Source organism: Gossypium hirsutum, chromosome D08, assembly GCF_007990345.1.
Source record: "Gossypium hirsutum isolate 1008001.06 chromosome D08, Gossypium_hirsutum_v2.1, whole genome shotgun sequence".
NCBI classification, from domain to species: domain Eukaryota; kingdom Viridiplantae; phylum Streptophyta; class Magnoliopsida; order Malvales; family Malvaceae; genus Gossypium; species Gossypium hirsutum.
This window is the reverse complement of record NC_053444.1, coordinates 1031331-1057498: the sequence shown is the minus strand read 5'-3', so window position 1 is coordinate 1057498 and position 26168 is coordinate 1031331. Positions and strand designations below refer to the sequence as shown.

Below are 26168 nucleotides of genomic sequence, written 5' to 3'. Positions count from 1 at the left end.
CAATTATTTAAAGTTCGAATTTAGTAGGCTCAACCTGTTTTTAAATATGGTAATGTTTTATATTATATTATTTTTATATATTATATAATTTATAATATATAAAATTTAAATTTATAATATTATTGTAATGTAAATTTTAAACAAAATGTTAAAATGACACTATATAAAAGGAAAATTATTTGATGCATTGTAAGTGAGGGTTTTTTAAACTCTAGAAGTAGATTAAGATTTTGACAAGTATATTATAGGGTTAGAGGTGATTATGGGTTGGGCTATTCGGCCCGGCCCGTCTGAAAAATAGGAGGATTTGGGTAAAAATATAGGCTTGAAATGTGTTGGGCAAAAAAACGAGATCCATTTAGAAAATAGGCCAAGCCTCGGGTAAAACTTTTTTGGCCTGAGCCCGACCCAGCCCAGCCCAAATTATATATTAAATATTTTTATTTTTATTTTTATTTTTATTTTTAATCAAATATACTTTTTATTAAATATATATATTGGACTTTTAATTGAAATATACATTAAATATATATTTTTTATTTTTAATCAAATATGGGCCTAGCCAGGCCGGGCTTGGACTTAACAATTTTCTTTCGGGCCGAGTTTAGACAATTTTTGAAGCCCATATTTGATTTAAACAAAATTTAAAGTCGATATTTTGAATCAGTCAAGCTTAAATAAACATAAAATATATTAATATCGTGCGTAGACCTTACCCGATCCATATATACCTCTATAGTAAGGTAAAAGAAAATTGAATTTCTTAGACAACTATCGAATTCCTTATACGATTACTAAATTTCTCATAAATTATTGAATCTTTTAATTAGATAATACATTTGTTTTATAATTTTAATTATACTTTAAGCTTAAAATAAGTTTATATATATCAATAAAAAATATATTATGCATACTTTATAATTTAATTTAATAATTGTTAAATTTTATTAATTTTAAAAAATCAAAGATAAAAAATAAAAATTAACTCATAAATAATAAGGTTTTCTTTTTATTTAAAATTCATTTTAATAAATAAATCTTAAAAGAGGCTAGTGAGCTTTTCTGACATTTTCTTAGCCTCAATTTGATAATAATTAAAAAGTTAAAGATTAAAGAAATCAAATATAACAAACTATATTTTTTAAAATCAAATATAATAATGAACCAAAAACAAATAAAATAAATCAAATTTTTTTTGTTAAAAATAAAAAACAAAATATAAAAATTATCACTCCTTTCCCTACTCTAATTAGGTTTTTTTATTATAAACTTTTACCAACTTAAAATAATAATAAGTACAAAATATAAAATATTTTTTTCCGTCATTAACACGCAAGAAATAATAAATTTTTATAATGATAGAACTAACTGTCCCTTCTAACAATATCGTATTCAAATTCAACCCAAAGTATAATATGCTTTAAAATTAAAATATATTTAAAATTTAACCCATAATTTAAGGACATTTACAATCAACTCCAATAAATAATCTCACAAAATTACAAGTACTTGCTTGTAAAGTAAATTATTTCGTTTAATGTACAATAGATTTGAGATACCATTGAGAATAACACTCATACAAACCTTAACAAACCAAAGCTCGATATCCAAAAAAAAAAAAACAAACCCAAGCTATGATATCATATCTCACAGAATCACTTTTTGCACAAATATTTCCCTACTATATATCTTATCATAAAACCCGAAACAACCACTACTGTTTCATATCGGTCTTTGGCTTTCTTGATTTTTTGGTTCTCCGGCGCATGCATTAAAAAGGGAGTAACCGGGCAAAAAAGGAGGCCCGAGTTTTCTTTTTCTTTTTAGTTTACTGTACAGCAAATTCTCAAAAGCAGAAGATTAGTTAGTTACCATTGAGTATCATCATTCCTCGTATTGGATTCCGCCCCTCGTCAGTATTGTTGCGCTTACACCAACACATATACTGGGGTATCGGTCCATATTTTCCAATAACCCAAGGATGCTTGGCTACATCATTCAAAGTCATTCTCTCTTTTGGGTCTGAAAAAGAAATGGTTTTAACATTCTCATGATCACCAAGAACAGTAAAGCCCAGCTCGAAATCATAAAGAAATATTTCGCTAACCTTTGCAAAGAAGTCCTTCTAGTAAGCTCCTCAACTCTGAGTTTATGTCGTTCAGCAGGATTAAAGGGTTATTAACAATCTGCAAGAAGAAAATGAACAAAGTATTTGTTGGCCATGGGAGAGAGAAAGATGTAGCGAGAGAATGTATGCAAGCCTTTGCATACCTTTTCATATGTATCCTGTAGTGTCTCACCAAGAAACGGATATTTTCCAAGTACCATACAGTACAAGGTAACTCCTACAGCCCACGCGTCAGCAGCTTTTCCGTGATATACTGAACCTGTTGGTTGATTTTGGGCTTTGTAAAAACAAACATAAACAATGTTCTCTATCTCCATGAAATCCTAGAGTGAAGTTTCAGCTAACAGAGGGAAAACTGACCTAGACAACACTCGGGTGCAGTAAACACAGGAGTCCCGGGAGTACGGCGAAGCTCATCATTGTCATTCTACAGAAATTAAAAAAAAATTGCTGAAACAGTAAATACACAACTTAATTCCACAGAGAACTAAACATGATTTAAAAGTTCGACAGTGACAAAGATGCAATAATAATGAGAGGCATGAAAATGAGAACAAACAAGGACAAAGTTCTACTAGAACACTTCAAGCAAATCTTTTTGGGTGTACTTGGATGGAAAAATAGAAACACGGAAAAGGAGAACAGAAAATAAGAAAGAGGAAAGAAAATAGGAAATATGTTCATTTTCCATCCTAATGGATAAAATCAAATCATTCCAAACTGAAATGATAAGAGGAGAGAAAATTAAAAAAATATATTTCATTTTCTTTTATCTCAATTTTCAACTTTACCAAGGAATGAAAGGAAAGAAATTTTACTTTTTCTTTCGATTTTTCCATCTTTCCTACCAAGCACGCCAAAGGAAAGAAAAGATAAACTGCTTTCTATTTTTCTACTCTTACATTTCCATCTTTTCAATTTTCTTTCTGCTCAGCCAAGCAAAGCCTTCAAGTCTAAGCCATACAAACTTATAGTGTACTGAACTTTAAACTAACCAAAACAATTGCACGCAATCTACCCGGTACACACACTACCCTTCCACACTTGGCTCATATCTTAGAAGAACAGACTATTAACAAAATCTGCGGTTCACATGATTATAATTGCAATAATAAACAGGAAAAGATGAAATAAGAGGTTCAAACAAGAGACCGTTGCACTTTAACACTCTCATTCAAGTGTAATTTGAGGGAATTTACGGGTGAAGTAAAACCATTACCTCAAAAACCTGGCTGACACTGAAATCCCCTATCTTCACCGTACCCGTGCTAGTAATCAACAAATTATCAGGTTTTATATCTCCATGCACAATGTTCTGTATTTAGAAGAAACAACACTAGCAAGTTAACAACAGATGATTTTATCGTCCGTCACCGTGAACAAGATGTTCCACATACAATGTAAAATTCATGGGAGCATGTGCAAACTTTCATCACAGTACAAAGGGTAAACAAGTAAAATTCTAAGATCAAAGCCCTTCATCATCAGAACATCGAAACATAAGGTATCGAACAAGTATGAATATATATCATAGGTATAAAAAAAACAGCACACTTTCTTCTTTACCATATCTATCTAATAAAGAATTTAGTTGGGGCCCATCACACAACCATTCACAAAAGATTTATTCAAAAATGAATGCAAGAAAAAATGAAACCATTCACAAAAGTTGGTTTTCAAATCATACATGATCATGGAGGTACATAAGTCCAGATACTATATCTCGCACATACTTCCTAGCAGTATCTTCACCAATGCCTCCAGGAGGACCAGAACCATCACAAACCCATTTGCTTTCCACATACTCAAGAACTGAACAAAGAGAAAGGTACAGGCAGTCAATAATGACAGTAACTCATTTAAGCACATCACTAAGGGAAAAAAAGGAAATATAAATACCCATGTAGAATTGATCCATGCTAGGGTCATCAATCACCTCAATGAGATTGACTATATTGGGATGTTCCAACACTTTCATAATTAGAATCTGCAAGGGAAATGGATCAGATAAACATGGGCACTCACCCAAAATAAAAGGTAGAAGTTAAGGCAGCTCTCTCCACAAAAAAAGTAGAATCCTTAAAATTCTTCCAACATCTCTGATTTGTCAAGAAAATTAAACAAATAGTGTTACAAATTCTCTGTTGTTTCCCCACCTCTTCATGGATGGAATAAAATACCGATAACATGTTAAACCAACAATGAGCTGAGTCATTTTCTCCATTAAAGACTTTTCATTTAAAAAAGAAAAAAGAAAGGAGTTGGAGACCTGAGTTACTTCCAATTATTTTGAAGTAAAAATAAAATGGGATAATAGCCTTTAAATGAGAGAAGAGAAAGCAGTCTGATCCAACATATGAGTGATTACATCAGAAATATATATATCAAGTCAATACCTCACGAAGAACATCAGTCAGTGCCGTCTCTGTAAGAGCAACTCGCAGCTTTGACAATTGAGACTTATGAAAAGCCTATAATTTAAATATAAAAATTACTCAAAATTGAAAGGTAGAATCATAATTTGGCATAAAATTTTAACAATAAATGTTTCTTTAATTTTAAATGCTTCAATTTTGTTAATAAACAATAAATGTGGCTCCAAGTAAAGCCTGAAAGTAACCACGTAAATTCAGCATAGAATAGCCATAAAACACTCATTCTGATTTGTTACTTCTCTTTTACCCTCAAAGGGAACGCTTCGTATTGAAACAAGCTACTAACCTTAATAGCATAGTGTTTCCCATCTATGCTGTTTCGATACAGAACCTACCAAAAAAAGCAATCAAAACAGGTAAATTTCAAATCCTTTAAGCAAATTATATGCCACTGTCTTTCAATAATATCCTCACCACTTTTCCATAGCTACCAGAACCAATCTTGTATTCCCTCACATACTCATTAATCATCTTATTCCCATTTCCATCCTGAAAACGAAGTCAAGAATCAAAAATAAATTAGCACAAGAATTAAAAACAAAATGAAATGAAGATTACTGGTGTAATTCCAGAATACAAAGCACACAAGTTGTCTCACATGCTAAAGCACATCGACAAGACAACACTAATGTTGGCATAAAGTGATAAGTCATCTAACCTATGCATAATTACAATTTGTAAAGTCGATACAGATAGTAATGATTATGCAGCACCCATATTAGAGATAAAATATTGTGGCCAAATAAAGAAGAAAGCCATCATATGTCATAACAGTTCACTACAAATGGAGGCATAATAATTCATTTCTAAGCTTACCTCTGACCGGACAATCCTGTTGGTTTCCTTGACAGGAAATTGCCTGCAAATCAAGCCATTGTCAAGTTTGAACCTCAAAATTTCTTCAGAACGCTTGGCACGACCTATAGACTCCACTTCATCTCTATGAGCAGTGTTAGTAACCTCACTGTAATATGAACAATCATCATCATCTTCTTCTTCTATTTCTTCTTCTAACAATAACTCCCGGGAAATTTTAAAGTTAGATCTACAATTGGGCCTGGAAGTTTGTTTGGGCCTTGCTGTGAAGCCAAAGCAACCACAACACCCCATTGCTCTAGCAAATGAAACACTCTTACTAAACATTTAAACACTCAAAACATTGAAGGTAGTAAATTGCAGCTCTCAAGCCTCGGAACAACGAACAACAAATCTTAGACCTGAAAAAGTGAGCATAAGAATAGGTCAATAGACCACCTATAGCTATCACAAAACTACCCATGGAATTTTCTGGTTAAGATTAAGGAAATCTCAAATACATCTATATACTACATAAAGAGATATAATATTTTATTACAAATGTGTAAATGACTAAATTGAAACACACAGACAATTGTTCATTCAAAAACACAATTTATGCACATTTCTATTCAAAAAGCTAGTTTCTTTTTTTCTTTTAATCATTCAAAAGTATTAAATATCATGCATTAGAACTGACAGAAACACATATGAAATTACCCATCAACTTAGGCTCTATTCACATCCACTACAACATACTCTGTTGCTGCAACTACTGACTCTTATATTTCTCCATGCCTTTGCTTCCTGCTTTCCTCTTTAATCTTATTGAGTTCTTCCTCATTAGCCATTTAACGATCAATGACCAAAAAAGACAAAATCGAATAGTTGAGTGACAAGTTTGTAACTTTTTTATAACTGGGTGACCAAAAAAGAAACTTACCAATAGTTGGGTGATTACCAGTGCAGTTTACGCTTAATAAAAGGTTCAAATATGTCATAAGTTCTTGTGCTTTTAAAAAATTCAGATTTTAGTCCCTATACTTTTATTTTTAGAAATTTAGTTCTTCTACCTTTCAAATGGCAAAATTTAGGTTTAACTGTTAACACTGTTAAATTTGTTGGTGTGACATTTTGAAATAGTAAAAAGGGTTAAATAGTGATGTGCCCTCTGAACTATACCTCATTCCTCAATGTGGTACTTGAGATTTTTTTGTTCTCAATTTGGCATATGGCAATGTTGAACCAATCAACGACTGACACGTGACACAATGTTTGTTAAAAAAATACAAAATGAAATAAAAAAGTAAATAAAGGAAAAATGGAAAATTATTTTTTAATATATATCATGCCACGTGTCGATCATTGACTTGTTCAACATTACCATGTCACTTTCCGTAACGACATGGAGTAAAGTGATTGACGGAATAAAACCATAGTTACCAAGTTGAGAACAAAAAAATTCACAGGTACCATATTGATGAATGAGATATAATTCAGGGGGCAAATCACTGTTTAACCCTAATAAAAAATACTTATTTGGTAGCCTTGTAAAAAAAGGACGTAGTAATTAATAAAAAAAACAACAGTATTAACAGTTGCACTTAAATTTTAAAATCTGAAAAGGAAAAAAAACTAAATTTTTGAAAATAAAAGTACAGGGACTACATTACAAATTTTCGTAAAGTATAAAAGCTAATAACATATAGTACACAATGATTATAAAATGCCCCGTGTTAAATGCTTTCATCTTCTGTCCAATAGCTTTCTGTTACATCCCATTTAGATTGTGTACGTTTCTTATACCTATCTTAATCACCATAGCCATCATTTTCAACTTCAATATTCCCATCTTATCCCTACTCCTGTCACTTCTCCTTTCCCTCTCCTGCTTTCGGTTCCATTCTTCAGTTTTTTTTTTACCTTTTTTCCCAACTCTTTCTCTGTCATTACCCCTGCTCCAATCTCTTTCCTTCTCCCTCTTCCTATCTCTATCTGCTTCCATATCCCAACTCCTATCATGCACCTTCTCCCTTCTCCTTTCACCATCCATATCCCTGTCCCTGCTCTTCCCTCGCTCCTCCCTTCTCCTTCCTCACTCTAGTTCTCTCCCCTACTTTCTAGCTCATTCTCCCTTCTTTCACTACTAATATCTACCAAAAATCAGTGTGGTTTAGATTGAACAAACAAGTTGACCGTAAAACTTGCAACTTATTTATACTAGACTTTCTTGCAAGTAAAGTTACTACGCTTTCTAGCAAATAAAGTTCTATTACTAACCCCAGATTTAAACCCTAAACATAACTAATAACCCTAACAGTCGATAATACATTCGATCATTTAATAATAAATCTAAAATAATTAGAAAGCTCCAGCATCAAATCAAAAAGTAAATAAATAGTAAACGGCTACTTGTAATTCCAATACTCATTAAGACATAAATTGACTCGCACAATTCGAAACAGTAAAATTAGAAAGAAAGAAAAAAAGCAATAAACCAAACAATCAAACGAAACCCTAGCATAATTAAAATCCAATACTAAATTCAAATTACCTGATTTTCTTTAAAGGCCTGAAGCCCGAATCAACTATGCTATTGCAAAGGATGCCATTCGGCTAAATGGAAGAAACAACTTTCAACATTAAACCCACAGCGAATCTCACCCAACATCGCTCTAAATACCCTCCACTTTTTTTTCACGTTGACTTTTTTCCCTCCCCGATCAAACAGATATACAGAAAAGGCCTCATTTGAATTTGATTTCTTCTTTGAAGAAGATGAACCACTACGAAGAAGAAACCTCCGTAGCGGTAACGAAAAAGGGTTAGAAATAGAGAATCAAATTCAAACGGCCTGCGTAAAATTATTTCGAAGATTTTGAAATCGAAGCGGCGATTCCGGTTTTTTTTTTTTCCAAAATCGAATCGGAGAAAATCGGAAAAAAAATTCAAACACCCATTTTAGGGTTTTTTTTTAATGGATTTTGAGAGTGGATTTTAGAGAAGAGGGATTTGGGGGAAGTGATTGGAAAAAATCGAAGTAAAGGCACTGATAACGACCGGTAACTGTGGTGTGGGTGTGGGGGTCGGGTCAGATCAAGTTTGGTGTATATGTAAAAGATTCGCAGCTGACCCAATAAAATTTATTTTTTTAATATTTTCCTTTTAAATTTTTTAGAATTAGAATTATATTAAGAAATTTTGTAAATGTTGATAACTAATTTTGTTAAATTTTTAAGATTTTTAATACAAGGTTAAATTTAAGGTAAATTCTTAAAATAGTCACTTTTGTTTACCTCGAGTTACATTTTAGTCACTTATGTTTGAAATGTTACGTTTTAGTCACTTACGTTAATATTTTGTAACATTTTCGTCACTGAACCATTAATTGTCGTTAACGATGTAATGGTAAGTTGACATGGTTAAATCATCATTTCAAACAAAAATTTTAAGTTAAATTATACAGTTGGTCCCCATATTTTTTCGTTTTGAGCAATTTAATTTTTGTTCTTTTATGTCCTTTTAACTTATTTTTCATTCTCTTATTCTTCTTCCTATGTTTTCCTCCATTCTCCATCTCATTTAATGTAGTTTTTCTATGTTTTTCATTTGTTAAAACTTAAGGGGAATAAGAAAAGGAAAATAAAAAAAATAAAAAGGAAAAATTAAATTATTCAAAAAAAAAAGTATAGGGACTAATTTTAACAAATGAAAAATATAGAAAAATTACGTTAAAAGCGATGGAGAAGGGAGGAAAACAGATAATGAAAAAGAAAAAATAAAAAAAAGTTAAAATAACATAAAATTAAATAAATTGCTCAAAACGAAAAAAATATGATGATCAGTTGTATAATTTAACCTAAAATTTTTGTTTAAAATGATGATTAAACGTGTCATGTCAGCTTACGATTACATCGTTGACGATAATTAACGACTCTGTGACTAAAACATTACAACACGTTAACGTAAATGACTAAAATGTAATATTTCAAATATAAGTAACTAAAATGTAATATGAGGTAAACAAAAGTGACTATTCTTATAGTTTACCCTTAAATTTAACATTAGGTCAATAAAAAAATCCACGTCGGCTTTTTGTTACTCATCTAATGGAAACTAATAGAAGAGTGACTTAAATGTTTGATTTTAAAAAGTTGAGTGATTAAGTTGAAAATTTTAATAGTTCGATGACCAAAGCAGAACTATAGGCATGGCTTAATGATTATTTTTGTAGTTGACCCAAAATAATTAAAAAATTAGGTCACCTTTACAATATTTAAAAATTTTAAGCCTATAATTAGGTCAATAATTTATGTGTTGGATCGAGGGGTAAAGAATTTGATGGCTCTTAAATAATAAGGAATCGAATTATTGTGAGTAGAGAAAACAAATTTGAAAGAGCATTATTCTCTAGTTTAGGTTCTAACCGGACTCGACTTCAAATTTAATTGAAATTTGATATAATGACTAAATACATGAGAATCTAAAAAAAAAAAATCATAAAAGTTATTCTATTGTTTTTTGTATTATACAGGTAGAAGGTTAATGTAAGAGCCCATTTTTTCCCGGCCCGAGCCCAATTGTTAAAGCCAAGATATAAAAAAAATATCACATAAATAAAGGTCCAATTAGCATAGTACAGACTACAAAATTTGACCCAAATTTTGTCTAAAACCCAATTACAAATAGAAATAAAATACCCTAACCCGAAATGCTAACTAAACCTAACCCGAATTACCCATTAAACCCTAGCCCAATCACCATACAGCCCAAAACAAAAATCAGAGGCAGGGAACCCTAGAAGCTCCCAGCGCCGTTTCCCTACACACGTGCCTCCAGCACTGCAGGCTCTGCCCTCGCACGAACCGCACCTTCGAGTCGTTCCTCTCACGTGCGCCTCTGTACCCTCTGCATCTGCCACGCACACCGCTACATTAGCACCGTACACCTGCAACACACAAAGAGCGCAAGCAGCAACCACGCACAAAACAGTAGCAAAACGCAGAAAAAGGCCAGAGGATAACAACAAAAAAATAGAGGGATTTCTTTTGTATTTCCGGCTATAAAAGCCATCAAGATTTGTAAAAAGGATTTTTTTTTACACAACATCAATACGAAAATAAAAAAACAAGAGATATTCAAAAATAAAGGAAAAACAGAGTTTCGTAAGGTGATTTTTGATTTTTTTTTTTTTACTTTTCTTTGTTCTTTTTACTCAGTTCATAAATAACATGAAATAAAAGAAAAAAGGGAAGAGGAACCTCACCTTTGCGCGCCATTGGAGCCATCCTCTACTCCGTCCGAATCAGAATGAGAGAGAGGAGAGTTCTGGCTTTCAAGGCAGCGGAGAGGAAAAGAGGCTTACCTGTGTGTCGAAACCGTCGAGTCATCGAATCCTAGTCCGCTTCATGGTGGTAAGAGATCGGAAGGGACGAGGGTTGATTGCGGCGCGTTTCTGAGTAAAAGGGGGCTAGGGTTTTTTTTTAGTTTGTTTATTTTAGGTTTCATTTATTTATTTATTTATTTATTTTAGTTCTGTAAAACATCAAACGGCGCCGTTTAGCGGCCTTTGACCCGCGCGGTGACCCGATCCAAGGGAATTATCCACGCGTTTTTGCTCAGCGGTCTATTTGCGCAATAGGCCCCTCTGTATTCGGTGTCGTTTCGATTCAGATTTCTTCTGTTTTTTAATTTAGACTGTGCATTTAACTTCGATTGCATTTAAGCCCACTGTTAAGCGACGTCGTTTCCATTGTTTGGACTTGAATGCCCGAACCTTTGCGTTTAATTTCCGTTTTGGTCCCTTAGGTTTATCTAGATTAATAATTTAGTTCGTTTTTAATTCTAATTGTAATTTAATCTTTATTCATTTATGGTTAAATATATTTCATTATTATTTTGTTATAGTTATTTCCAACATTGTTTAAATCTTTAAGTTTTTTTTTAAACTTATTATTAATACAATTTTTTAATACAATATATTATTATTATTTAAATTGTTATTAATGTAATTTAAATGTATCATACATTAGTCTTTTATCCCTTATACCTTTTTAAAATTTTTGATATATTATTATTTAATTCATCATTTATTAATATACATATATTTTATGAAGATTGGATAAAATCTTGATATATATTTTAATGTTTTATCTCCATTTTAAAATTTATCTTGAATATTTTCATATCAAATATTTATGTGATAATATATTTTTTATATATAAGGCTATTATTCTTGTACCCATAAATTATTATTATTATTTTTAAAAAAATAAGATAATGTTTTGATATTGGATATTATTAATTTCAAGCGTCTTTAACATGTTTAACAAGAGTACTTTAAATGTACTTTAAATGGATATTATTAAAATCCACTTTTGTATAACTACCTCATTTTTTTGATATATTATTATTATTATTATTATTATTATTATTTTGTATATTCTATCTATGTTGAATTGATAAAGGTATATTACTTGTTTCAAATTCATTTTTAAATACAATTATTCAATGTTGTTTTATTTTGTTTCAAGTCCATTTTAAGTTTGTGTGTAAATATTTTAGCTTAAAAATGTGGTTATTAATAAATGTTGTTATATTTAATTCACTTGATATTTGACAATTAAGATTAATATTTGCCTAATATGATAAAAAAAAATTTGTTGTAGCCATTTTTGCTTGAATTCATCCTTTGTTTATTATTCCTCAATGGGTATTTAGATTGCGAATTGTGTCTTTTACCTTACGTATTGCTTTTCAATCATGTTATATTTGTAAAAATTGTGTTTTATCAAAGCACTACAATCATTCTATTTCATAATTTTCAAAAAAGCCTCGTTCTCATAGTTCTCGAGATAATTGTGCCCTAACTTACTGGGCTTCAATTCTTCTCGATGAATTTAAATAACCAAATGCTTATTTTGTTAAAACCGTATGATTTCAAAATAAAACTTTGTTGATTTCAAGATGTTGGATCCTAACTTACTGGATATGGTATTTAGTCATCTCAATTTTAAAATAAAGGCAATATTTGAGGTTTAAGAAATTCGAGAAATAGAACCCTAGCTTACTGGATTCTGATTTCTCGATTGACTTAAACAATCAAGTAACCTTCTTTAAACTCGTGATTTTCATAAAAAGGGTATACATTTGATTTCGAAGATAGAATTGTAACATCCTAACTCACTGGGTGTGATAATTTATTTCTTCGAGATAAGGGCGTCTCATCATTCAATCTAGTTTGTTCAAGTTTTTTATCAAGAAACGTATTAATAATATTTTCAAGGTTTCGACATTAAGACATTAAACAATCAATTCGGTACCAATTTTGGGCGCCACGAGCGTGCTAACCCATCCTCGTGCGTAACCGACTCCCTAACCTGTTTTCTCAAAATTCGCAGACCTAAAATTATTTTCGAGGTGGTCCGATCACACCACAATAAAATATCGGTGGCGACTTCCAATTCCTATTTTCAAAGTCGATCCCCATTTTTTCAAATTTGAAAATGGTTTCGACAGTTAATACACACATGAAGATATACTTACATCACACACGCACACACTTCATTTAAAGAGAACTACCCAAATAAAGGCTCGCTCGAAGGCAAAAACCATGATAGGTTCTATAAGTGAACATCCTTTAATTATATCCTACGAGAGTTAAAAAAAACTATTCTCTTATTGTACAAATACAATATTAAATAAAATAATAATAATTCAAGACTTCAAACTTTAAAATCACAATAAAAAAATAAAACACAAATAAAAACTCTTTAAATAATTAAAAAAATGTTAGTGATTAAAGCTCAGGTTTTTGTAATGAGAGTCGAATTACATTTTTGACCCTTTATTAAAAAATATGTAAATTAATTTTTAACGTTAGATTAAAAAATACACTAGTCATTTATTATTAAAAATTTTATTTATTTTTACTGTTAAAAATTAATTATTATATATCAAAACAAGATACACGTGATTATTATCTTACTAATCATGTCATCTTTAGAATTGAATGGAATTTCTAATGAAAAAGTCAAACACTTTTATTAAAATATTTAATTAAAAAACTTAGCTTCCAAATAAATAAAAAATTTTAAATCATTAAAATTTAAATGCAAAATTGAGAAAATTGTTCCTTGCCCAAAAGATTCCAAGAAAATAAACTTTAACCTAAAATCAAGGCGGATTTAAAGTGGCTGACACCCCACTGCCGTAAAATGAAAAATATTTTTATAATTTATAAAATTTTAAATTAATAATGATAAAATTATACTTTAATTTAATATTCTAAAAATTATAAATATATAAATTATTAAAACGAACAAATTTCGCATATAATTTAATTTCGACTTAAAAGAATATTCTTACTTCATTTTTTTCCGATTAAATTTAAATTAAAGCTAGTAAAAGGTTAAGCAAATCCCGTTTCTGCAATTTGATAAAAAAAATGTACAAAATGAAAGAAAATAAATTAACTTTCTCGGGAAAAAAACAGAAGGTATGAAAAATAACTGGATCAAACACCATTAGTTAATTACAAGCTTGCTACCCATCCATCATTTACAGTATCGAAAAGTTAAAACCAAATCGATTGTTATTCAGTTACCGATTCAAGAACAGCTCATAGATCCGAAAAAAAAAAAGAGACCGCGTTCTGGTCATGATTCACGGTCCAGCTCCGGCTCCAGCTTTGGCGCGATAGATCTTGCCAAAAGCGTGGAGAGCAACGACGAAGGCAATGAAGCAAAAACTCATGACAAGAACAACGGTAGGGGAGATCTTCAAGCCCGGAGCATCGTCTGTGTAGAACCGGAGCATGTTGCTCGATCCGGAGCCGACGGTGGTCAATTCGGAGGTGGCAGCAGCGCCTCCCGTAACCCTGCGACGACGCATTCCGGCAGTCGCGGCAGCGGAACCGCGAGGAGCCATGACGCCGGGACGGGTGGTGGTGGAGGAAGCGGTGTTTTGCGACTGGGAGGAACCTCTTGCCATGGTTTTGGGAGAATAATGTGATTTCTTTTTTTGTGTGTGTGTGTGAGTATTTTTCTTCCTTTAATTTCTGCGAGAGAGAGAGGTGGGGGAGAAGAGTGAAATGTGGAGGGTAAAATAGTAATATTTTGGACGATCAGCATTTTTTTTCTCTTAGATAATTAGTCAACGGTTTGACGTTGATTTGGGCAATAATAGTATGTAAATAGGCTTTAATGCACACTTTAGTCCTTGAAGTATACGTTTTTCTCACTTTGGTCCTTGATTTGGACATTGATAGTTTGTAAATAGGCTTTAATGCACACTTTAGTCCTCAAAGTATACACTTTTCCCACATTAGTTCTTAAAGTTTATTTTTCCCACTTTACTTCCTAACGTTCTCAATTTAGTTTTTTAAAGTTTATTTACCGATTCATAATTTTTAAAACGAGTTAAATTGAAATTGATTCGACACGAGCACTTACATAATGAAAATGAGTGAAATGAAGTATCCGTACCCATTGTGTATGGATTGTTGAAGGATGAAAATAAGAATAATACTTCGTGAACCCATAGTTTTGGGTGTCATTGAAGGTGAAGCTAGTATGCAAAATTAGCAATGACGTTGAGTAAAATTTGAAGTAATTTTAACCATTAACATTATACATTGTGTTAATTTAGTCTTAATTTTAAAAAATTTAATCCTCAACGTTTACACATTGTGTAATTTAGTCCTTTTTTAAGGGTTCTTTTATGAAATTGGGGTTAATTTTAAACGAATGAGAAAAAATGAAAAATATTATCTTGGATCTTTTAGTGTTTCTATTTTTGTATATTTTTGATCAATTTTAGTTGATAAATTTTTTGAGCTTTTTAAGTAAAAGAGTCGCAAAAAACTGCAAAAAAGACCAAATTACATAATGTATAAATGTTGAGGGTTAATTTTTTAAAATCATAACTAAATGACACAATATATAAATGTTGAGGATTAAAAATGCTATTATGCTAAATTTAAAAGCTATCACATCATCTTTCTATTAGCCATTTAACCATCAATGACCAAAAAAGACAAAATCGAATAGTTGGGTGACAAGTTTGTAACTTTTTATAATTGGGTGACCAAAAAAGAAATTTACAAATAGTTGAGTGACTACCAGTGCAATTTATGCTTAATAAAAGGTTTAAATATGTCATAAGTTCTTGTACTTTTAAAAAATTTAGATTTTAGTCCCTATACTTTTATTTTTAGAAATTTAGTTCTTCTACTTTTCAAATGGCAAAATTTAAGTTCAATTGTTAACACCGCTAAATTTATTGGTGTAACATTTTGAAGTAGTAAAAAAGGTTAAATAGTAATTTACCCTTTGAACTATACCTCATTCCTCAATGTGGTACTTGATATTTTTTATTTGTTCTCATTTTGATAAATGGCAATGTTGAACCAATCAACGACTGACACATGACACAATATTTGTTAAAAAAATACAAAATGGAAATAAAAATGTAAATAAAGGAAAAAATGGAAAATTACTTTTAATATATATCATGCCACGTGTTGGTTGTTGATTTGTTCAACATTACCATGTCACTTTTTGTAACGGCATGGAGTAAAGTGATTGACGGAATAAAACCATAATTACCAAGTTGAGAACAAAAAAAATCACTTGTAGGGGGTAAATTACTATTTAACCCTAATAAAAAATATTCATTTGATAGCCTTGTAAAAACAAGACATTATAATTAATAAAAAAATAACAGTATTAACAATTACACTTAAATTTTAAAATTTAAAAAATAAAAAAAAATTAAATTTTTAAAAATAAAAGTACAATGATTACATTTCAAATTCGTAAAATATAAAAGCTTATAACATATTTTAATGATATAGTACACAATATTTATAAATTGCCACGTGTTAAATGCTTTAAAAGAGAGACAAAAATAGACCACATAAATATAACAACACATGCACGTGTTCCAACCTTAAATCAATAAAGAAAATGACCATACGAAGGCCACCAGGCAATAAAGAAAACTATCCATGTATCTATTAAACTATTTAAAAAATTATAAAACGATCCAAATAATTAATACCACAATAATTATCTATCCTACGATTACATATAAAGAATAACGATTCAATAATCAGTACGGTGAAATAATACTCATTTATGAGTAAAAAATTATATCTCATATTCAAGTTAATTTGATAGCCAATGTTAAAGATACGAGAAGAAAGTTATTTAGAGTTCAGTTCACAGATTCATAATATTAAAAGCTGTTTGATGAAAAAAAAAAGAACAATAGAAGAAAATGGAAGGAGAATTTTCGATTACTGCAGGTTGTGTGAACAAAGAAAGCCATACAACAACGATTTTAACAATCCAGTGACTTAAACAAAAACTTTCGAATAGTTAAGTAATCATTTTATAACCTTTTAAAGTTAAGTAACTAAAGCATAAACTTACTAATAGTTTAACAACTTTAAATGTAATTTACCAAAAAACAATCAAAATAATTTTTGTCGTACTTTTCATGTCTGTTTTATTTATGCGGGGTATTTTTCATGTTCGTTTTATTTATATTGGGAGTTCGTGAATATCTCTCCCAATGATATCAAAATGCGAAATAAATAGATTTTTTATTTGAAAAGACCAACACCCTCAATCCCTTACTTAAACTCCTCCTCTTCCCTTGTCTTATTATTCTTCAAACAAATATTGCATAAACTCAATGTTAAGCTTTCATGGCCTTCCTCTCTGTATTTCCGGCATTACCCACCATTTTTCCCGGTTTAAAGAGTATGATAATTCTAAAATTTCTCTCTCTCTCAACATATATATATGTTTTCTCACAATGTTTGCAGGTATCCCCATGGAAACTAAACTAAATTATTGTGTGTGTTTGTGTTTTTCTTTTTCTTTTTTTTTTTGGGGGGGGGGTTAGTAGGGCTGCAGAGCATGAACGAAGAAGAGAAGCTATGAAAGCCTTTGTTCGAGCTAATGAAGAAATGGGTTTTCGAGTAAACATCGAAACGATGGTCGAAGAATCCATGGGAGCTGACGTTAATGGAGATCGAGCTTTGGTTTTGAAGGATCTGTCGTGCAATACTGGCTTGGTTTCTACGGTGAATGCTGGGTAGTTTTTGGTAAAAATATCATGGAAGCCCTTATAGTAGGTTTTAAATTGCATTTTATCCCCTCTACTTGATAAATAGATAAATTATTTCTTGTACATTAGATCAAATAGTAATTTTTTTTGTTAAAAATTTCATCTGTTTCTACTATTAAAAATTGGCATGGTTAACAGAGTAACTAAATAGTAAAACGTGATGTGCCATGTGTACTTTATGCTAACATACATGGATCAATTTTTAACAATATGGCTTTTTTACTCTTTAATTTAACTATAGGGACTAATTTATCCATATTTTAAATAGAGGGGGCAAAATATAATCTAATTTTTAGTATAAGAGCTCCATGGTACTTTTAAGGTAGTTTTTTTATTGAATTAAAAGGTTAAAATGTGCTTTTACTCCCTGTATTTTGACAATGTTTGAGAATCGTTTAATGTATTTAGGAATAATGTAGCATTTTGTCCTTGAATTTGATATTTTTTTATATTAGTTTTTTAAAAAATTGTTCCTTGGAACTTGAAAGTTCTTCCCGATTTGGTCCTTGAACTTAGAGTCTAATGATATGGCACTATCGGATTGTGCCACATCATCATTTATCATTAGAAAAACAAAATTTTAATAATTTTATTATATTTTTATATTTTTTTCATTTTTATATTTTATATAAAAATTTCATATATTTTCGAGTGATGACATGACACAATATCAAAGTGCTACATAATTGGACCTTAATAGAATCCAAGTTCAGAAGCCAAAATGAGAAAAGTTGCCTAGTTTTGACTTTTGAGACTAATTTGAACAAAAGGAAGGTTTCGGGACCAAGTTGGATAAGGTTGTTAAATTCAATGATTAAAAACTGTTTTATCCCCGATATTTAAAATAATTGAAATGTTAAAATATGTTCGAAGTCCCTGAACTTTTCGTATAGTTGTAATTTAGTCCTTCTAATTGTTAACATCGTTAATCTTTTTTTGTTAAGTTCACTGGTGAGACATTTTGAGATAAATAACATCTTGAGACATTTTGTCGTGAAAAATATTTTATCTAGTAATTTTTACTATTGGAATCAAACTTGTTTGGGAAATTAAGTTGCTGAAATACTAATTTTCAGTTGATTAGATTTTTTCAACACTTCATCAAACAAGGCGTTAGCCAACTTTTTTTTCTACGGTATTAAATTAGTTTTTACTCGATTCACCAAAAATGCCAAACAATTGGGTTTTTTCTTGGTTTGCTCCGGATTAATTATTAAAGTTTTTGAACAGTTTAGTGATTAATTTGTAACATTTTGAAATTAAGTGACCAAAATGTAAACTCACTAATAGTTTAGTAACCTTAGATGAAGTTTTCCCAAAAAAATAAAAATAGCTATATAAATAATAAAATAAATTATTTAATGCGGACTGGACCGATCCTAAGACAGGGCCTGATTTTTTTGAAACTGGGCTCGGGTCTCGGTCCGGGCCATCAACACCACTGTTTTGGAGGGCTCAAGGTTTTACTGGTGATTTAATTTCTTATTGTTAGCCACTGTTCTTGTATGGGCATAGAGCTAAAACACAGCCATCAATTTTACGTTTTGGTGCTGTGCTACTCACCGTTCAGTGCCTTCTCCGATATGTTTCGAGGTTAGATTTGCAGCACCCATTTTCTCTTTTTTTTTTCTCTTGTTTTCCCGATAAGCAAACAGAAAATTATATACATACATATTCTTTGTTATTGCCATAAATCCAGTTGCAAATTCATTTGATGAACATCAAAATGATAGCTCTTCGTAGAAATTGCTTGATTAATCTTTTTCACAGGTGCCCATTTCACTATTTCCCCTTTTACTCTGTTTTTTCTTGTAATTTAGGTACCTTCAAAAACCCTCAACACAGCCCGTTTACCTTTACTCAAATCAACCCATCATCCATTACATCTCCCACTTCAATTTCACATCAAATTTACACTTATTTTTACTCAACTAAAGCCCCATCAAGATCATATAGAAGGAGGGTCAATAAGAGATTAAAAGCTAGTCAAAAGCCTGTTCTTGACCAAGCTAAATTTCAACAAGTCATTTCACAACTCCCACCTAGGTTCACTGCTGATGAGCTTTACAATGTAATAACACTAGAGGATGATCCTTTATTGTGTTGGGAATTATTCAATTGGGCTGCTCAACAACCTAGGTTTAAGCACAATGTTTCCACTTATCATATTACTATAAAGAAGCTCGGTGTTGCGAAAATGTATGAAGAAATGGATGTTGTTGTTAACCAAGTGCTCGCACTTCGTTCGTTCGGTTCTGAGCCACTTTATAATACCATGATTTACTTTTTTGCTGAAGCCAGGAAGTTAACTAGAGCTGTGAATATATTTAAGCATATGAGGAACAATCGGAAATTCGATTGTAGGCCGTCTATTAGGACGTATAACATTCTTTTTACCGCGATGTTGAGTAGGGGAAAGGATTCTTATATAAACCATATGTATATGGAGACTATTAGGTGTTTGTTCAGGCAAATGGTTGATGACGGGATCGAACCTGATGTTTTCACGTTGAATTCTATGATAAAAGGATACGTGCTTTCACTTCATGTCAATGATGCTCTTCGTGTGTTTCACCAGATGGGTGTGGTTTACAAGTGCTTGCCTAATGCTTTTTCCTATGATTATTTGATTTACGGGTTATGTGCGCAAGGTAGAACGAATAATGCTAGGGAGTTGTGTGATGAAATGAAGAGAAATGGGTTTACTCCTAGTGGTAAATCGTATAACTCCCTTGTGAATGCTTTGGCAATTGCTGGAGAGGTTGAAGAAGCGGTGCATTATTTGAGAGAGATGATTGAAATGCGGAAGTCTGCTGATTTGATAACATATAGAACGGTTTTGGATGAGATTTGCAGAAGAGGAAGGGTCGAGGAAGCCATGGGATTGTTAAGAGAGTTGCAAAGTAAAGATCTTGTCGATGGACATACTTATCAGAAACTTCTTTATGCAATGGAGGATAGCTATGGGGATTGAAATGAAAGAAGCCGGATCAGGTATTGCATGCAAGAATTTTAGTTTTTGCTCATAACATTTTATGTCCTAATATGCGTAAATCGTTACTTCACCATCATTCATTCTAACCGAACTACTATAATATGTGTTGACAGTCCTGATATTGAACTAATTTTAGTTGACATAGATGATAAATCGACAAAAAAAGAAAAACAAAACCCTAAGAAGCATGCTTTTAATTATTATTTTTAAACATTTTCTTTCATTTATACATGTTTGTTCTATCTAGATTTGCATTTGTATGAATTGATGTTAATGTATGTGATTTAGGGATTTAGGAATATCATAGTTCAAGCTTTGATGCTGCATTTTTTGTCAACAATCAATGCAGCATTTGAAAACCTTTCAAAATGCTTTATTCTCAATATCTTTGGTTTTTCTTTTCCATGTGTGAAATATATGTTTCAGTCTATGTGTACTCTAACTCAGTTGTGAGTTTTGGATACGATAATGTGTTTGACATGAGTAGGTATTTGATGTGGGTATTTTCTTTTTCTTTTTAAGTCTTTTCATCTATTTGAAGGGTCCTTGGAGGCTGATGGGGAATATACGGTTGAGTCTGGATATCGGGTGCTGAAATAAGGAGAACAAAAGGGGAGGTTTGTTCTACTTCCCATGTCATCGATAAAAAAGTTTGGAAGTGGATATGTATTGGTGCCTGCTAAGATCAAGGTGTTTTTTATGGAGAGTTCATACTGATAATATAGCAAGAATTCGGAATATGTGGAGAAGGAAGCTAGTACAACGGCCATTATGCCGTTATGCATTGGTGCCTGCTAAGATCAAGGTGTTTTTTATGGTGAGATTCATACTAATAATATAGCAAGAATTCAGAATATGTGGAGAAGGAAGCTAGTACAATGACCGTTTTGCCGTTATGCAGGCAGCACGTCGCTGAACTTTTGCGGGAAGCTAAAGGAGCGAACGAGAGGCTAGACAGTAAAGAGGTAGAGAAGGCTAAATGGGAAAGGCCAAAGGCTACTTGGACAAAAGTTAACTGCGATGGAGCTTATGGTGGGAAAGGGACGAATAGGAGTTGTAATTTGGAATGAGAATGTTGAAATGGTTGTGCGACATGGGACTGTAAGAAACATAAAACTCAGCAGTCCAGGCTGAAGCTGCAGCTCCAAGAGAGGGTTAAGACTAGCTGAAAAGGAAAAATTGAGGTTAGATGTATAAAGTGTGAAGCTATTGAGTTTTGAATTGTGAAGAGACAAGCAAATAAAGCGGCACACCAGGTGGCCACCCATGTGAGGAAGAGGATGTGCTTGACGAATTGGGTTGAAGCATCCCGTCTTCGTTTTTGGTACCTAGGTGATTGAGGTATGATAGCAATGGATCCTCTTTGCTATGCTAGGTGGAATATTCTTTTGACTGGAAAAAAGGGGTCATATTTTTGTACTCATATCCCCGATATGCATCAGGCACTACTATCAGACACAGGTGTTTCAAGTAAAATGAAGAGTCGGTGCAACATAGGCCGTAGTTATTTAATTGATAACATTTGTTGGCTGAAAAATATTGCAACTCGTATCTTTTGATTACAATAAAATACAACATAATATTTCTACTCCCTTTAAATTTTCTTGTAGCTGTAGGTCAGTGTATTTTCTTCTCATTGGTACATCATCATGGTAGAATATACCAGTGCATTTACGAGATAGGTTCCATGGACCAGAGCTATGTTACTCAGACTTGACTTGAATGTTAGTGTTGGATATGAATATGTATTTTACATATGTTTTTTCCCTTTCCTTGTACTTGGGAGATTTTAGGAGGATCTTATGCATTGAACGCGGGTGTCAGACATCGTACGGATATAGGCTCTAAGATGACTAGGGTTATAGACATTGGTTAAGGATTATTTTATTACAAATTTTGAGGATTAATATTTTGTTGTAATTAAGGTTTTGTTTATTTATTTATTTTTTATTGTTCGTGTTTGAGTACGTTCGAATAGGTATAGTCATTATTTGACAATTTAAAAATGATTGATCATTATGTGACCAATTCTTAAAAGGTTTGATTTTTATTTGAGTGGCTCTAAAAATGTATTTATAAAAATAAATGAAGTTTTGGTTGAAATGGTAGGTTTAACTTCAAACCCCATCATGCATAGGTATGTTTTCGGATTTAAATTGATTATAATAGGTTTTATATAAAAACGTAAAAGATAAAAACATCATAATAATATTTGTTTCTTTATAAACATAATAGGTTTTTAGTCGTTTTCTAACTGAGTTGATGCCTGGTTGACTCGTGATACCAACTCAGTTAAAGACTCGAATATAAAATATTTCTAAAAATTTGACATAAAAACCAGATGTGATTTTAGTTGAAATGATAATAAAGTTGAGTTAGTGAAAAAAATATAACTGAAGTTCAAATCTTATAATGTGTACTTATTTTTCTGAACTTATCAAAATATTAAAAGACACAAATACCCATTAACAATATTTCTTATTTTGTAAAAAAATGGGTTTTTAGTAATTTCATAATTGAGTTTATATCTGATTGATGAACGACACTAACTCAATTATCTCCTTAATATATAGGATATATATAATTAAAACTTGAAAATAAACTGTCATATTTTTAAACACGACCTAATTGTTGTCTAATTTGTCAATATTTTTGTTAAAATTCTCTCAAATATCGACTAGACTTTCATGCTTGAATGAATAAAATTTTTATTTTTTTTTCGAAAATTAAGGATGGAATAAATGTTGGAACGTGGGTGTCATTATTATATGGCTTTGAATGAAGTATGGGTAAGAGAGGAGCTCCATGGCCATGGTGGCATTCAGCCATGAAAATATCATCAAAATCTAAGGAACAATGCACATGAATTTGACAATAATTAAAAATAATTAAAAATTAAAAATTAAATTGGAATGATATAAATCAATTAAATTGAAAAATAATTAAAAATGATATTTTTTATAATATATAACGTAATATTTAGTCTTTGAATTTGACAATCTTTCTATATTGATCCTCGAAATTTTTTTAATCCATATTAGTTTTAGAATTTGACAGCTTTTTTCAATTTGATCCTTAAATTTAGATTTTCGTTAAAATGTGATGATGTGATATTTTGAGATTGTACCGCATTGTCACATAATTTTTTTAAATATATATAATTTTTTATATCGATTAGATTTTATATTTTTTTAAAAATTTTTTAAGTGATTATGTGGTACTTTGTCAAAGTGTCATGTCATCATACTTTAATGGAATCTATGTTCAATTTTATAGACCACATTGGAAAAACATGTCAAGTGCGGGATTAACATGGACAAAAAAATTTAGGGACCAAGTTAGGAAAAGTTTCCAAGTTCAGGGACTAAATGCTACTTTGTCCCTTTTTATAAAGTAAATTATAGGGTTAATCCACTTTTGGGGAGCTTGATCTTAACAACTATTCCCATATTGGGGCTTGAACTTTTTTTGTCCAAGTTAATCCCTGAACTTGGCAGTTGTTCATGTATTGGAATAATGTGATAATTCAGTCCCTCTTAATTAATATTATAGGGTTAAAAAGATTAACATTATATAAATGCAAAAAGGTAAAAGACCTCTTTGATCCTCCTTGATTTTGATATCGAGTAAATTGGTCTATTTAAAAAAAACATAGCAATTTAGTCCATCTCAATTTCGAAAGTGAGTAACTAAAGACAATTAGTCATGATGTTAACTTTTTTAGTCAAATTATCCTACCTTTGATTGGTATAACAACCCTCAATTTTGTCTTAATTCTAACAAATTCAATAAATTTATCCCTAAACATTTACATATCCTATCAATTTGGTCCCGATTCTAAATTTGTTGATTAGTTTTAGAATTATGACAAAAATGACAAAACTTGTAAACATTGAAGATAAACTTGTTATTATACAAATTAAAAGTAGGATAAATTGTCATTGGTTGCTCATTTTCGAAATTGACAAATTCTTTTTTAAATGATCAATTTACTCAATATCAAAACTGAGAAAGACTAGAGAAATTCTTTTACCGATAAAAGTTATCAGATTTTTTTAAAAGAAATTGAGCATGGAAAATAATGGGATGTTGGGAAAAATATGATTTTTCATTTTGTCTTTTTCAAAGAAAAGAAATAAAAATAAACTTTGTTACCAAAAAATGACAAATTTATTGTAGCCATTTGAAAGATCAAATCACGTGGGAAGCACATGATTTAAAATCAGAATTCCAAAAAGGAGACAAAGTCTCAAAATCAAGACCATTAGTTTTTGAAACATTTGCATGTGCCCTGTTAATCACAATTTTTTTCATGTCATTGACACATAATTTTAGTAATTTTTTTATCTTGAACCCCAAACTCCAAATCCGAAACTCAAACCCAAACTTGAACTCGAACCTTGAATTCTAAACTTCAAGATTCAGGGTCGAGTTCGAGGTTCAGGGTTCGGGTTTAGGTTTAGGTTGAATATAATTATATTGTTTGAGAAATGTAAAATTTTAAATTTTAAAACAAGATATCTAAAAAATTAAATATTAAATAAAGTTCATAAATTAAAGATTTTTCTTTAAATGATAGGTATGATATTAAGATAAAAAAAATATAAATTATGATAATGTTGACTATTAAGTGATAATTAATTATGAAGATTTTTATTAAGAAAAATTTTGGTATAGACTTTTATTATTTATAAGTCAATTATTTTTTTAATGTTTATTATTAAATTTATTAAAATTTTGAATTTCCTATAAATTGAATTTTTCAAGTGAATTATCATATATCGAGTTAAATCCATATCGAGTTAAATAATAAATTAATTTATAAATTAAATTTAAATAAAAATATTTTTGAATTATGATATAATCCGATTCATAAATAATAATAATAATAATAATAATAATAATAATAAGGAAAGAAATTAAATTGTGGTGGTGAATTAGTTGAGATAAGGTCTTGAACCTTCCAAAAAGGTCAAACTAGTCACCCTAATTAGTCAAATTTAGGAAAATAAAATTGAAAAATGTTTCATTGTATTAGGAAAATGATTAGTCATTTAGAAAAGTACACTTTGATTTAGGCACACATATTTAATTTCAATTTGATTTTTTTTAAAAAATTTGTTAAAATTAGATAATTAATTTTCAGTTCAATTGCCGATTCAATAATAATTAAAAAAATTAAAAATTCGATTCAATTGGTTTACTTTTCATCCTGATTTCTAATTTTTATCGAGCAATTAGCTCATAGGTCTAGGGGTAAAAAATAGAAATTTAACCTTTCAGTACCGCGTGAATAATAAATTTATAAATTGATATATGATAAATTTGCCCTTTAAAAAATAGAAGGAAAAAATAATTTTAACCCTTTAAAAAGTAATTAAATAAAGTAATGAATGATAAAATTATATTTTGAAATTTCAAAAATTTATAATTCAATTCTAACCCTAAAAATTTTTTAGTTTCACCAGTGTAAGGATCGATTCAACCCTTGTGTTCGGTCCAGTATACTGATAAATTCTCAATCCGTTCCGACTCAAATAACAGAATTGAAAACTAATAGAGATAGGTCAAAAACTTGTTTGACAAGGAATTAAATCAAACATAAACTTTTAAGTATATCATAAATAGTATTAGTGGGTGACCTAAAATTTGTTACTAGTGGAAATTAGGTTTAAAC

General features: G+C 30.7%; 3 protein-coding genes and 1 long non-coding RNA gene across 7 annotated transcripts; 1 reads left to right on the top strand and 3 right to left on the bottom strand.

The window, feature by feature from the left end:
* Positions 1-1486: 1486 nt before the first annotated feature.
* LOC121220131 (serine/threonine-protein kinase GRIK1) lies at positions 1487-8462 on the bottom strand. Its single transcript, XM_041099366.1, has 12 exons — positions 7913-8462; positions 5380-5780; positions 4978-5052; positions 4850-4894; positions 4525-4599; positions 4028-4115; positions 3816-3940; positions 3348-3443; positions 2489-2555; positions 2272-2387; positions 2108-2186; positions 1487-2022 (listed from the first exon to the last, which is right to left on the bottom strand). Exons 2-12 carry the CDS (start codon positions 5704-5706, stop codon positions 1865-1867), a joined length of 1251 nt encoding a protein of 416 aa, XP_040955300.1. The 5' UTR covers positions 5707-5780; positions 7913-8462; the 3' UTR covers positions 1487-1864.
* A 1493-nt stretch (positions 8463-9955) lies between these two features.
* LOC121220130 (uncharacterized) lies at positions 9956-11194 on the bottom strand. The gene is made up of 2 exons (XR_005917354.1): positions 10625-11194; positions 9956-10272 (listed from the first exon to the last, which is right to left on the bottom strand). It is a non-coding gene; the product is annotated as an uncharacterized lncRNA (long non-coding RNA).
* A 2613-nt stretch (positions 11195-13807) lies between these two features.
* On the bottom strand, positions 13808-14686 carry LOC121220129 (protein transport protein Sec61 subunit beta). Its single transcript, XM_041099365.1, has one exon. The coding sequence runs from the start codon at positions 14347-14349 to the stop codon at positions 14023-14025; it is 327 nt and encodes a 108-aa protein (XP_040955299.1). The 5' UTR covers positions 14350-14686; the 3' UTR covers positions 13808-14022.
* A 4165-nt stretch (positions 14687-18851) lies between these two features.
* LOC121203257 (pentatricopeptide repeat-containing protein At2g27800, mitochondrial) lies at positions 18852-22083 on the top strand. Of its 4 annotated transcripts, XR_005917353.1 has the most exons (4): positions 18852-19089; positions 19317-20490; positions 21014-21308; positions 21393-22083. XR_005917353.1 is itself a non-coding variant. In XM_041099364.1 (3 exons), the coding sequence occupies exons 1-2, from the start codon at positions 19002-19004 to the stop codon at positions 20468-20470; spliced, it is 1242 nt and encodes a 413-aa protein (XP_040955298.1). In that variant the 5' UTR covers positions 18879-19001; the 3' UTR covers positions 20471-20490; positions 21033-22083. The 4 variants fall into 4 exon arrangements, 1 of the variants encoding a protein (XP_040955298.1); XM_041099364.1 differs by having other exon boundaries at positions 18879-19089; positions 21033-22083; XR_005917352.1 differs by having other exon boundaries at positions 18982-20490.
* The last annotated feature ends 4085 nt before the right edge of the window (positions 22084-26168 follow it).

Coding starts and splice junctions, on each gene's coding strand:
- LOC121220131 (XM_041099366.1), bottom strand. CDS start 5,706: ATGTTTAGTAAGAGTGTTTCATTTGCTAGAGCAATGGGGTGTTGTGGT. Junction 3,444..3,815: donor TTATGTACCTCCATGATCAT/GTATGATTTGAA, acceptor TTCTAAATACAG/AACATTGTGCATGGAGATAT. Junction 2,556..3,347: donor GTGTCAGCCAGGTTTTTGAG/GTAATGGTTTTA, acceptor TAATTTCTGTAG/AATGACAATGATGAGCTTCG.
- LOC121220129 (XM_041099365.1), bottom strand. CDS start 14,349: ATGGCAAGAGGTTCCTCCCAGTCGCAAAACACCGCTTCCTCCACCACC.
- LOC121203257 (XM_041099364.1), top strand. CDS start 19,002: ATGGGCATAGAGCTAAAACACAGCCATCAATTTTACGTTTTGGTGCTG. Junction 19,090..19,316: donor CTTCTCCGATATGTTTCGAG/GTTAGATTTGCA, acceptor CTTGTAATTTAG/GTACCTTCAAAAACCCTCAA.